At 42.9% G+C, this 12,996-nt stretch overlaps 1 protein-coding gene across 1 annotated transcript; it reads right to left on the minus strand.

Annotated features, from left to right (window-relative positions):
• Positions 1–5,752: 5,752 nt before the first annotated feature.
• LOC115075647 (IgGFc-binding protein-like) lies at positions 5,753–12,699 on the minus strand. Its single transcript, XM_029576220.1, has 3 exons — positions 12,300–12,699; positions 5,850–6,245; positions 5,753–5,757 (listed from the first exon to the last, which is right to left on the minus strand). Exons 1-3 carry the CDS (start codon positions 12,697–12,699, stop codon positions 5,753–5,755), a joined length of 801 nt encoding a protein of 266 aa, XP_029432080.1.
• Between the last annotated feature and the right edge of the window lie 297 nt (positions 12,700–12,996).

The raw sequence follows: 12,996 nt of genomic DNA on the forward strand, positions 1-12,996 counted from the left end.
TAAGGCCCCTGCAGACATCACTTAATGCCTCAGAAGCAGGTCTCCCTATTGCCTAGTAGTGTGAGTTGCCTCAGCGGTCCTGTTCCTGTGTTGTCCAGTTCCTAAGCCTCTGTCCTTGAGTTCCAGTGTCCTTCAGTTTCAGTGTGCTTCTTGGTATTCCTCCGCAGTACACGGACTTCAAGGATATTTTCTCCAAACGAAAAGCTTAGACTGCTCCCTCACCGGTCATTTAACTGGGAGATGAAGCTCCTTCCAGATGCTATGCCTCTTCCAGATGTCACTTTCCAAGGCTCAAGCCATGACTGACTATCAGAGAAAACTTACAGCTTGGTTTCATCTGCCCGTCTTCCTCCCTGGCTAGAGCTGGATTCTTCTTTGCTGGCAAAGAAGGACATCTCCCGTAGGCCATGTATTGATTATCAGTGCTTGAACATGATCACAATGATGGACCCCTTTTTCTTACCATTGATATCAGAGTTCTTCGACCACCTCCAAGGCGTGAAAATCTTCACCAAATTGGATCTCAGAGGTGCATACAACTTCGTACGAATCAAGGTGGGTGACAAGTGGAAAATGGCTTTTAACACTCAGGATGGCCACTCCGAGTATTTAGTCATGCCCTTTGGCTTTTGCAATGCTCCAGGAGTTTCAAAAAGATGGTTAGCATCATCTAGGTTCACTATACTTGTGTAGTCGTGTAACTAGATGACACACTAATATTCTCTCAAGACCTCCGCACAGTCCTGCAACACCTGCAAGAGAACAACTTGTTTGCTAAGCTGGAGAAATGTGTTTTCTTGTGTACATCGTCTCACATAACAGATTCCACATAGATCCTGACAAAGTAAAAGCAGAGATTGGCCTCGTCCAGTAGGGCTCCGTGCACTGCAAAGATTCTTGGGATTTTCCAACTATTATAGACAGTTTATCCCAAACTATTCCACCATTGCTGCTCTTCTCACCGCTCTCAAATTAAGGGTGCTAACACCAAGGATGACCCCTCGAGGCCATAGAGACATTACGTAGACTAAAGAACGTCTTTTGGAAGAGTCATGTTTGCACCACCCAGACCAATGCAGCCATTCATCCTGGAAGTTTATTTCTCCACCCTGGGCATAGGAGCATCTTAAGCCAACATTCACCAGAAAGAGTGCTTTGTCCCTGCTAGTTTTCCTCACAAAGGTTCTTGCCTGCAGAGCACAATTATGGCATTGGTGACCGAGATCTCTTGGCCGTGAAACTGGCTCTTGAAGACTGTTGGCATTTACTTAAAAGATCTCAACACTCTTTCACAATATAGACAGACCATAAAAACTTCAAACATCTTCACCAAACTCAGCAATTAAATGCCTGCTTTGACTTCAAACTACGGTACCGCCCCATGCTCAAGAACCAACGTGCAACTGCTCTCTCTCACTCCTTCCAGGCTGAGGATACTTCAGAACATTCCAGGCATATAATTGACCCTGCCAAGATACTCCTAGCTACCTCCATGACCATCCCTATAGGGAAGACGGTAATTTGTAAAATGGGACTCTTGTCTCTCAGATCACCCTGGATGTCTTGGACCTTTGAGATGCTTCAGCGCTACTACTGGTGACCTCAAATGAAGCAAAACATCAAAGCCTATGTTGATTCATGCCTAACCTGTCCACAACGAAGAGACTGGATTGCTGATGCTGGGGGCTGTTACAGCTGTTGCCAGCCCCCAGGGAACCCTGGATCCACTTGTCATGGATTTCATTATAGACCTTCCCCTCTCAAATGGTGCCCCCATGATCTGTGTAGTCATAGATCATTTCTCTACTTTATCCCACTACCAGGCCTCCCATCTGCACTCAAGTTTGCATGCATCTTTACTCTTCATGTCTTCTATCTGCATGGCATAAACAAGCATATCCTGTCACAGTGGAGTACAATTTACGGAAAAATACTGGCGTTGCCTATGCAAGAAATTTGGCCTTATGCTAGATTTCATGATTACATAAGGAAATGGGCAAGTGCAGTGTACCAACCGTACTCTCAAGGCATTTTTTCATTCATCCATCAATGAGCACCAGGAAAATTGGGCCACTGTCTTACTCTGGACTGAGTTTGCCCACAATTCCCATGTTAGCACAGCTATCGGATCCTCTCTCTCTTTGCTGGTCTACAGGAAACAACCACTGCCTCTGCTTCCACTGCTGGAAACCGTGCCTTTGCCAGCGGGCCAATGGTCGGCCCACTGATTGCAAGAACTATGGGTATGAGCCACCCTCCTAATCCAGAAGGTTGGCAGGTGCCCACAGAAGACCAGCTCTGCAGTTTAAAACAGGAGAGAAAGTGTGCCTCAGTACATATCATCTATACTTGCGAGTACCCTCCATGAGCCTGGCTCCACGCTACATTAGCCCCGTCCAGTACTGCAAGAATTACTAATCAATTGAAGCTGCCAGCAACTCTCAAAATGAACAATGTATTCCATTTCCCATTACTTATGCCCTTGATACTCTCTTGGCTCTTTAGGAATTTACCAGAACCTCAAGAGCTAACCATTGATCGGGAAACAATATACGAGGTCAAGGAGATCCTGGACTCCCACCGCAAGGGTAAGAAACTTGAATATCTCATCACTTGGAAGGATTACGGCCCAGAGGAGAACTCCTAGAAGCCATTTCCAACATTCTGGACCGTAACCTACTGAAGGAGTTCCATCTACACTACCCCAAGAAATCCCGAGCTTCAACGGGGGTCTTAAGAAGGGAGAAACTGTTGCATTTGTCAGTCTGTAGGCTCCTCCTGTGAACCGTCACACTCACTTTTCAGGCTGGACCTTTCCACTTATGCCAGGATACCGGCAAGCCGCCTCAGCTTCCAGTATGGCAGGATGCTGCTAGAGATCCCCACAGCAAGACGCCGAAGACAAAGTCGGGCTCCGCTCCTCCTAAGGCACACGCGCGTCCACTCTAGGAAACAGAGGGTGCCAGTATGGCCATTTGACTAGGGCCTACAATGTTCAAGGGGCCTACTTTTGTTGGGAAAAACTTTAAAAAAAGCTAAATATATCTATTTCTAACATGAATGAATAAAAATTTCAATTGTAATTGAAGAATTTGCTAACAAAAATGCTCGTAAAGCCTTTTTAAATAAATACAATTTATTTGGGAAATTTAGAAAACGATTTCTCTTATTAAGTATCACATCAGAACCTTACATAGGGGCCTACTTTTCTTAGCTGGCACGGGCCTAATTCCAGCTATGTTCGGCCCTGCGTGCAACCGACGCCCCTATTCTTAAAGGGTCAGCAATGGGAAAACCCAGCAGGTGCCCTCTGATAACATCACATTCCTTGGATTATATAACGCCACGGAAGACATCTTTCCGTTGCCTCTGCATCAGATCTCCCTACAGCCTATTAGGGTGAGTTGCCTTAGTGGTCCTGTTCCTGTATTCTCCAGTTTCTGAACCTCTGTCCTTCAGTTCCAGTGTCTTTGGTCCCAGTGTCTTCGTTATCCTGCTCTTGTGGTCCTCATCTCATTCATCAGCCCCCATGCTCAGTTCTCCAGTATGCCTTGCCTCCTGTGCTGTTTCTTGCCTTCCTGTCTTGCCTCTCTGCCCTGCTTTTTCTATGGACAGACCCCCAGTATTGACCTTGGCCTTTCCTCTGTACCTCCTCGAATGCCACCTGCCTCTGACCATTGCTTGCCTCCTGGACCTCTTTGCATGCTGTCTGACACTGACCCCAACCTGCTTCTAGATTCACCTGCAATATCCATCAACCTTGATGGATCCTCCGATCAGCAGCAGAGGCCCCTACCTAAGACCTGCTGCCTTGGCACCCAAAGGCTCAACTCAAGGGGATTGTGGGCAGGTATAGGTGAAGCTCCAGTTAGGGGCCTGCCTCCTCCAACTCCGCATGCCGATGGTGGGGACCTGCAGGGTTCCTCCCTGTAATTTGCGCCAACTCCACCTGAGTCCAAGGGTCCACGATTCCAACAGGTAGATAAAGTTAAAATCTTACTGTTTAAATTTCTATACTGTAAAGTCCTCTCTGTATTTATTTATTTAGTTATCTAGAGCTTTTTTATACCGGTATTAGTAGTTACATCATACCGGTTTACATCATAACTGCAGGTTGAAATTACATTAAATAGGTGCAGGGTATGGGACTAGAAGGAACAAGAGTGATAGCGAGGAGCTAAGAAACAAGTACAAAAACAAATGCAAAGACAAGTGATTTACGTGCCTGCTCATCAATTAAGATCACATCTTTCTGGGGATTTTGCCGATGTGAGACAAGAGAGGGTGTGTTCACAGTAGCAAGTTAAACAATTTGCAGCTCATTGCTGGAAGAGCTGCGACTAGAAGTATGCATCAAAACGTTCAGGAAAAAAGTGAAGTTCTGATTTATGCAGGCACATAAAGAGTAGTGGAATGAAAAGGATATTTGATTAATAGACATTTGCAAATTAGAGCACAATGTTGGAAGGCCGCTTGAATAATTTTGCTATGTCTTTTGTTGCTTTACATTTTTGGTTAAGGAGCCAACTCATCCTCATATAGGAGTGAGGAAGCCACAACCAGGGCAGTGCTCCAGCTCTAAATCCCAAGGCTGGGTCAGGGAGAGACAGGTTAGGCTAAGGGTTGCCTGTTATCACAATATAAGTATGGGTCAGCCCACCCAGCAGCCTCTTCTTTGGGGCACGGTAGGGCACAGTGGGAGTGGCAGAATACCAAACAGTCGTAGCTACTGCGCTGGGGTTGACTATGTCCAGGGGCACAGCAAGGAATGAAAAGTGTTAAAAGCTGGTCGGGCAGGAAACAGCAAGTAACCAGACTTCCTGTCCTTACGTTGCATGGGTGGGTGAGAGCTGAGTCTAGTTACCTGTCACGTCTTTGGCTTTGACAGGTGGAAATGGTCTAATCACCACCTGGAGATCATGTTGCATATTCATAAGTGACTCCTGCGATGTCATTGCACAGCAAAGAATGTTTTACCTGGTAATCAAGGATCAAAATGCAGGATAACTTGAGATTCAAGGTTTTGATGGCTCTGCATCCCAGACAGCGAAATGCTGGAATGGGGGTTGGCTTCAACGGTCAACCCTGTGGCAGCATGATGCTTATTGTTTGTGAAGTGAAATTTCAGCAGATGAGGGTGTGGTCACCCTATGGTTATTTGAGAAGTTGCTGGAATATTTGATTATATTCAGTGATTAGTATCACAGTAACATAGTGAATGACGGCAGATAAAGACCACAACGATCCATCTACTCTGCCCAGCAAGTTTTTTATTTTATTTTTAATTTAATTTTGTTTTTTAAGGGTAGTTGCAACTGCTGCTCTTTGCAGGGTAACCCCAAGCCTTCTGTTAAGGGTAGCAGCAACAAAAACATTTCACCAAATTATTGAATTATTGTATGTAATTGACCTATGCTGCGACCATATATCTCCAATAAAAATCATCTTTCACGAATAGTGGTGCAATATAGAGATCTTTCCTAGGACCATTTGAAAACAGAGGTAGAGGGGGGAGGGAGACTGGGAGAGGATGCAAGTAGTACCTGTCACAGCAATCTCACCTAGGATCAGAGATAGCATCGGTTAAAAATATTTAAATAAACGAGAAAATTAATACATAAAACTACACAACAATTGATATTTCTAACTTACCATCACTTTGTCAGGATTCGCTCTGCTGAGTATGAAGTCATAATTGAAAACTTGAATTTGAACAAGAGTGGTATAGGACACAGCTTTATTGCCTCGGTTGTCATTCTGGACATAGACTTGAAAGTCATTCAAGTCTTTACTCTTTCTCAATAGCCCAGTAAAAAGGTAGATGCATGTACCTTTAAAGTCATATTTACGATTGTCAAAGGTGACATAGTGAGGGTCTCCTGAAGCTGAGCAGGTACCGTAGGTCATAGGATAACAATCTTGGATGCCTTTAACCACATCACATTTCTGGTTGGCTTTGCATTTGGTGGCCATGCATTCGACTTGCCTGGTCGATGGGTTACAGATGCATTGTTTCTCACACTTCTTATCTCCCCAGAATTTCTCATTGGCTTCATAGAGTCGGCCCTCAAAGATGCAGCCGCAGATGCTCTTAGGAGCACATTTCCCCTCATCCAGCACAAAGCCATCGTTGCATTCACAGGTTTCCACACAAGGCTCAGTGCATTTGACTGCATCATCATTACAAGTGGTCGGGCATGCACTACCACAGATCTTGTACTGGCTGTTCTCAGGACATTGCATTGCTAGGAAAGAAGAATCAAAAGAGGGTTCTTGTGAACAAGATGTCTTCTCAATCATTTTAAGACACGGCAAACTAACCAGATTAATACATCTCCATCAGTTTCACTACCATTGACTATATCCCCAGAAGAATCTTAAGCCAGAATTCTTACTTATGTACAGCAAGCAGAACAAAAAAACCATAAATTCATTGTGAGATTCCCCATTCTATTCACCAAAGGTTTACACAGCTTGGGTGTGAATGGTGATATGCTTGGGAGGAACAAGTCTTGGTTTCCCACACATTTCTCCATGTCTTACAATCTCCCTTAGCTGTGGTGTCATGAGAAGACTAGACCTCACACAAGGTGAAAAGATTGGAATATAACCTATCAGAAAATGCAGAAAGATACATCCATGCTTTATGCCTTCAGACTGCATTAGAATAGCATATCTGAGTGGAGAAAAGGTAGACACAATTTTATATGACTGAACGCTACCATTTAGTCTTTGCCTTGTGCAGCAAGTAATCATACATTTAAAATGCTTGAAGAAATTAAAGTACAGGAATTTTGAATTCATTCTTCTATCCCTAATTCATTGTGGTCTGCACTGTTTTTATTTACCAGTGCCATTTTGTATTATTGGACCAAATTAAAAGGAACTATTTCAAAAGCTACAAATCTCTGTAAGAAAAGTATTCAAGAGAAGAGGAAAAAGGAACCGATCTGATTCTCAAAGCAGTTGGCGAATAAAATAAAGGCAAAAAGAATGGCATCTGGTGAAACTGAGAGAAACAAGGAAAGCAAAAGGACAAGTGGAATAAAAGATTGCGAAAGAGGTAAAGTGAGGTGACATAACAGTTTTCAGATATATTAGTAAAAGGAGGAAGACCCAAGGTGGTCGAGTAAAACTGAAAGGACACAAGGAGCAATGTGTGAAGAAAGATGATGAAATGGAAATATGGGCCAGGTCACTGCTGAGAGATGGCAGCGTGAGACGGGCTCCCTGACCTTATTCAGAATCCAGTTGTTTCTTCACATATTCCCTGTTTAGAACTGTAGGAAAATGTCTAAAGATGGGTGTAAGAAATCGCTGCCTGATTGTAGGCTGATAAACCTTCAAAAAGTCCAAGGTTGAACTGTTCTCAAATGCTGGGTAAAAATTCTCAAGGAGGAGACTCCATTTTGGAGGAGGATTGGCCCATACCAGCGACTCCTTTAGAAACTACAAAGATCAATCAAGACATGTTTGAGAAGTTTTCTACCAAGCTTACCTCAGACATCACCACTAAATTAGCAGTGGTGGTGGAGAAAGTGGATCAACTCGTTGCTACAGCACAGGATAATTTGGCGCGCATTTCAGAGACTGCCGGCCTCGTGGAGGAGGTGGAGCTCTCCCTGAGGCCAACAAAAAATAGATGGACTTGAGCGCAATCTTAATGGTTTTTAGGAAAAATGACATAAAAAAACAGTCAGTGAAAAAATGTGCGCATAGTGGTCCTCCTGGTGTTATCATAGGTTAAAGATGCAGTTTCCTTCTTCTCCACTTCGATTCCAAAAGAGCTGAATTTAAATGGTAAGGGAGGCCACATAAGAATTGAACAAGCATATTGGGTCTTGGCTCCTCTGCCTATTTCAGGAGGTAGGCACCGCAAGTTAATTCTTAAATTACACATCTATCTAGACAAAGCTTGGGTCATAGATAGGGCAAGGCAAGTATCCACAATATTCTACGATCAACAGCAAGTTATTTTCTTCCAAGAGTTTTCACAAGTTGTTCAGAAGAGGTGCCCAATTTATGCAGAGGTCAAACAAGTGTCGAAACAGTGAGGCATACCGTGTAACTTGCTAAATTCAGCTCGTCTCAAGATTACTATCAACAAGAAAAATCATGTATTTGGCCAGAATTTCTACAATGAGAGGAGAGGATCACCTTGCTGGTGGCTGAAAGGAATCAGTAAGTCTTTGCTTTGGACATTGTCTTTTTAAAAGTATTCGGGCAAAGTTAACTATTTGAGAATATTATTTAGTGCGTTTGTGTGCGTGTGCTTTTAATAGTCAGAAAGGCAGGGAATAAACAAGTTAGACTGTTTGTATTTTTAAATAGTCAGTCAATAAGCTAGCTAGTAAGCAGTAGGTAGTGTCTTAAGTTTTAAAAGTCTGCAGAACTGAGTGCTCTGCAGACTTTTAAAGAACTGAGTGTTTGTATTTAAAAAAAAGAAAAAAGAACCCCCCCCCCCCCAAAAAAAACAAACAAAAAACCCCAAAAAGTAGCCAGAAGCTAGAAATAAGCTAGGAGCAGTGTATATCTAAAAAGGTTGAAAGATTCAACTCAGTTACTCACCTTGGAAAGGTGTTGAGATAGTGTGATTGGGTTGAATAGGTATCAACATTTGTTAATCAAGAGAGCAGTAAGTCACACTGGCTAACTAACTGAAGTTAGACTGTTTGTATTTCCCAATCCTCCCACCCCTAGCTCATCCCTTAATTTATAGGCAGGTGCCACTTTCACAAAAAAAAGAAACCCATCAACAAAAACTTTATTGAGAATTTGATCAGACCCCGGTAGGCCACTACCAGACATATAGTTAATTCATTAATACATTTAAAGGACGTTAGACACATTCCTACTCCCATAGCATCCTAAAACTTAACTAGGAACTGATCAAAATTGAGATGAAGGTAGCAGTCCAGCAGCAAGAGGGGGGCTTCCCAGTCTTTTGCATCGAGTGTCACATGTATGATTTTTTACCCACCGGTGAGAAGTTGTACATGTGCATGCGATGCAAAGAGCTCCTGGTTCTCAGAGAACGAGTCCGATCTCTGGAGGCTAGAGTGGCAAACCTGGAGGAGCTGAGGCAGACAGAGAGGTATATAGATGAGACCTTCAGGGACATAGTAGCCAAGTCCCAACTTCAGACTGGCAGCTCTGGTGCTGCCTTGGAGGAAGAAGGTCTCATGATGGGAAAGCATCAACCGGGTGATGTAGGAAAGGATCCTGCAGCGAGGACCTGCTTTCCAGGTGATGCATTGTCCTTTCGCACTGAGGATATCTCCCCAAGGCCTACTGCCCAGGAGGGAAGGGTTAGGTCGGCCGTCATAGTCGGTGATTCGATTATTAGGAATGTAGATAGCTGGGTGGCTGGTGGGCATGAGGATCGCCTGGTAACATGCCTACCTTGTGTGAAGGTGGCGGACCTCACGCGTCACCTAGATAGGATTTTAGACAGTGCTGGGGAGGAGCCTGCTGTCATGATACATGTGGGCACCAACGACATAGGAAAATGTGGGCGGGAGGTTCTGGAAGCCAAATTTAGGTTCTTAGGTAGAAAGCTTAAATCCAGAACCTCCAGGGTAGCATTCTCTGAAATGCTCTCTGTTCCACGCGCAGGTCCCCAGAGGCAGGCAGAGCTCCGGAGTCTCAATGCATGGATGAGACGATGGTGCAAGGAAGAGGGATTCAGTTTTGTTAGGAACTGGGGAGCCTTTTGGGGAAGGGGGAGTCTCTTCCGAAGGGATGGGCTCCTCTGTAACCAGGGTGGAACCAGACTGCTGGCGCTAAACTTTAAAAAGGAGATAGAGCAGCTTTTAAAGTAGAACAAAGGGGAAAGCCGACAGTCGCTGAGCAGCGCATGGTTCAGAGAGAGGTATCTTCAAAGGATACTAATGATGCATTAGAATTAGGGCATCCCGACAGTGAGGTTCAAATAATAAGAAAAGTAGTCCAAGTGCCTGTAACTAAAAACTCACCTGAGCTAAAAAATTCTAACTTATCCCTATCAATTAAAAAGCAGAATGAAAATACAAACAAAAAACAAACTTTGAAATGTTTGTATGCTAATCCCAGAAGTCTAAGAAGTAAGATGGGAGAATTAGAATGTATAGCAGTAAATGATGACATAGACTTAATTGGCATCTCAGAGACATGGTGGAAAGAGGATAACCAATGGGACAGTGCTATACCAGGGTACAAATTATATCGCAATGACAGAGAGGAGCAGTCGGGAGGAGGTGTGGCGCTTTATGTCCGGGATGGCATAGAGTCCAACAGGATAAACATCCTGTATGAGACTAAATACAAAATTGTATATGAGTAGAAATCCCTTGTGTGTCAGGGAAGACTATAGTGATAGGAGTATACTACTGTCCACCTGGTCAAGATGGTGAGACGGACAGTGAAATGCTAAGGGAAATTAGGGAAGCTAATCAAATTGGTAGTGTGGTAATAATGGGAGACTTCAATTACCCCAATATTGACTGGGTAAATGTATCATCGGGACATGCTAGAGAGATAACGTTCCTGGATGGAACTCGATCCCAAATACACTAAGATCAATTACTGATCACAATGAATTCAAGAAGGTTTTGAAAACCTATCTATTTAAAATGGCCTTTGCAGGAATTAAGGAAACGAATATCTTTCCTCAAAGATCTTCATATTAATAGTGGATGTATATTATACATACATAGAGCTTATAGCTTGTTTTTGCTAACCGTGTGATAACACTGGTCTCTGGTTTCTTAACCTTTTCTGGCTTTTCTCGTTTTTTAGTTATAAATTTTAGCATAAGTTATGTTAAAGAATTAGGGATTATAATTATACATTGTATTTTTTTTCCATCTTTTTTACTTATTTTATTTATTGATTTTGTTTTTATTATGTAGTTTTTTTGTTTAATTATCTTTTTCAGTTTTTCTTATATTTTGAAGTTGTGAACCGTCTTGGTCAGACTTTGTCTGTGAAAGTCGGTATATAAAATGTTTTAAATAAATAAAATAAATAAATACATGATAGCTTTATGGAGCAATTGGTTCAGGAACCAACAAGAGAGGGAGTAATTTTAGATCTAATTCTCAGTGGAGCACAGGACTTGGTGAGAGAGGTAACGGTGGTGGGGCCGCTTGGCAATAGTGATCATTATATGATCAAATTTGAATTAATGACTGGAAGAGGAACAGTGTGCAAATCCATGGCTCTCGTGCTAAACTTTCAAAAGGGAAACTTTGATAAAATGAGAAAAATTGTTAGAAAAAAAGTGAAAGGAGCAGCTAAAAAAGTAAAAAAATGTGCAAGAGGCGTGGTCATTGTTAAAAAATACCATTCTAGAAGCACAGTGCAGATGTATTCCACACATTAAGAAAGGTGGAAAGAAGGCAAAACAATTACCGGCATGGTTAAAAGGGGAGGTGAAAGAAGCTATTTTAGCCAAAAGATCTTCATTCAAAAATTGGAAGAATTTCATAGTGGATAACACATTGAAATCGTCGGTACAGTGTACTGCGGCAGTCAAAAAAGCAAACAGAATATTGGGAATTATTAGAAAGGGAATGGTGAATAAAACGGAAAATGTCATAATGCCTCTGTATCGCTCCATGGTGAGACCGCACCTTGAATATTGTGTACAATTCTGGTCGCCGCATCTCAAAAAAGATATAATTGCGATGGAGAAGGTACAGAGAAGGGCTACCAAAATAAGGGGAATGGAGCAACTCCCCTATGAAGAAAGACTAAAGAGGTTAGGACTTTTCAGCTTGGAGAAGAGACGACTGAGGGGGGATATGATAGAGGTGTTTAAAATCATGAGAGGTCTAGAACGGGTAGATGTGAATTGGTTATTTACTCTTTCGGATAGTAGAAAGACTAGGGGGCACTCCATGAAGTTAGCATGGGACACATTTAAAACTAATCTGAGAAAGTTCTTTTTTACTCAACGCACAATAAAGCTCTGGAATTTGTTGCCAGAGGATGTGGTTAGTGCAGTTAGTGTAGCTGAGTTCAAAAAAGGTTTGGATAAGTTCTTGGAGGAGAAGTCCATTAATGGCTATTAATCAAGTTTACTTAGGGAATAGCCACTGCTATTAATTGCATCAGTAGCATGGGATCTTTTTAGTGTATGGATAATTGCCAGGTTCTTGTGGCCTGGATTGGCCACTGTTGGAAACAGGATGCTGGGCTTGATGGACCCTTTGTCTGACCCAGCATGGCAATTTCTTATGTTCTTATGCCTGAGTTACTGAGTCATTTTCTCATGTAAAATGCCTGCTATTGTACACTATATTTAATGCTTTACTCACGGCATCCAGCTGTTTTCCTCCATTCATAGATGGTAATGTTCTTCCTCTGGCAGGCTTCCCCATATGTCTTCAAAGCCTGGCACAGGCTTTGCTTGTAGCCATCAGTCATGCACATGTCGTACACACAGTTATCCATGAAGATTTTGGGGTCAATCACAGGATGGCCCTGCCTGAAAGGGCCATCCACCTGCTTGGTGATTAAGCCACAGAGGAGCTCGTTCTCATACTTCTTCTGCAAATCCTGGCTGCACGTTTTGCACACTCCATTGCAGTTGTGCCAGCAAAACCTGTCACCATCTTCTACCTTCCAGCTTTTTCCAAAATCAATAGCATCGGGAGCTGCCACCCCCTGTGGAGTCATAAAATCGTCATTAGGGTTCCCGTTGTAGTTGCCACACATGCCGCAGATACTCTCAAAGTAGCTGCTGGATATCTGCAGTTTTAAGTGGAAGTACCAGTCAAAGTATACTTTCAGAGTGAAGTCAGTCTGGATGAGAAGAGAGCCCCCTGTCTGGTAAAGTTGGAGTTTCCCGCCATTCAAAGTGATAGGCAAACGCAACAGCTGATTGTCCACCTACAAGAAGAAGAACATACCAATGGCCATTGTCAGCTTCTGCATTATCATCACTAGGGCCACATTTACTATAGTGTCACAAAGGTGATAGACTGCATGAAAACTTGCATGCATTGCACATAG

The sequence above is a fragment of the Rhinatrema bivittatum genome, chromosome 14 (assembly GCF_901001135.1).
Source record: "Rhinatrema bivittatum chromosome 14, aRhiBiv1.1, whole genome shotgun sequence".
Lineage (NCBI taxonomy): Eukaryota > Metazoa > Chordata > Amphibia > Gymnophiona > Rhinatrematidae > Rhinatrema > Rhinatrema bivittatum.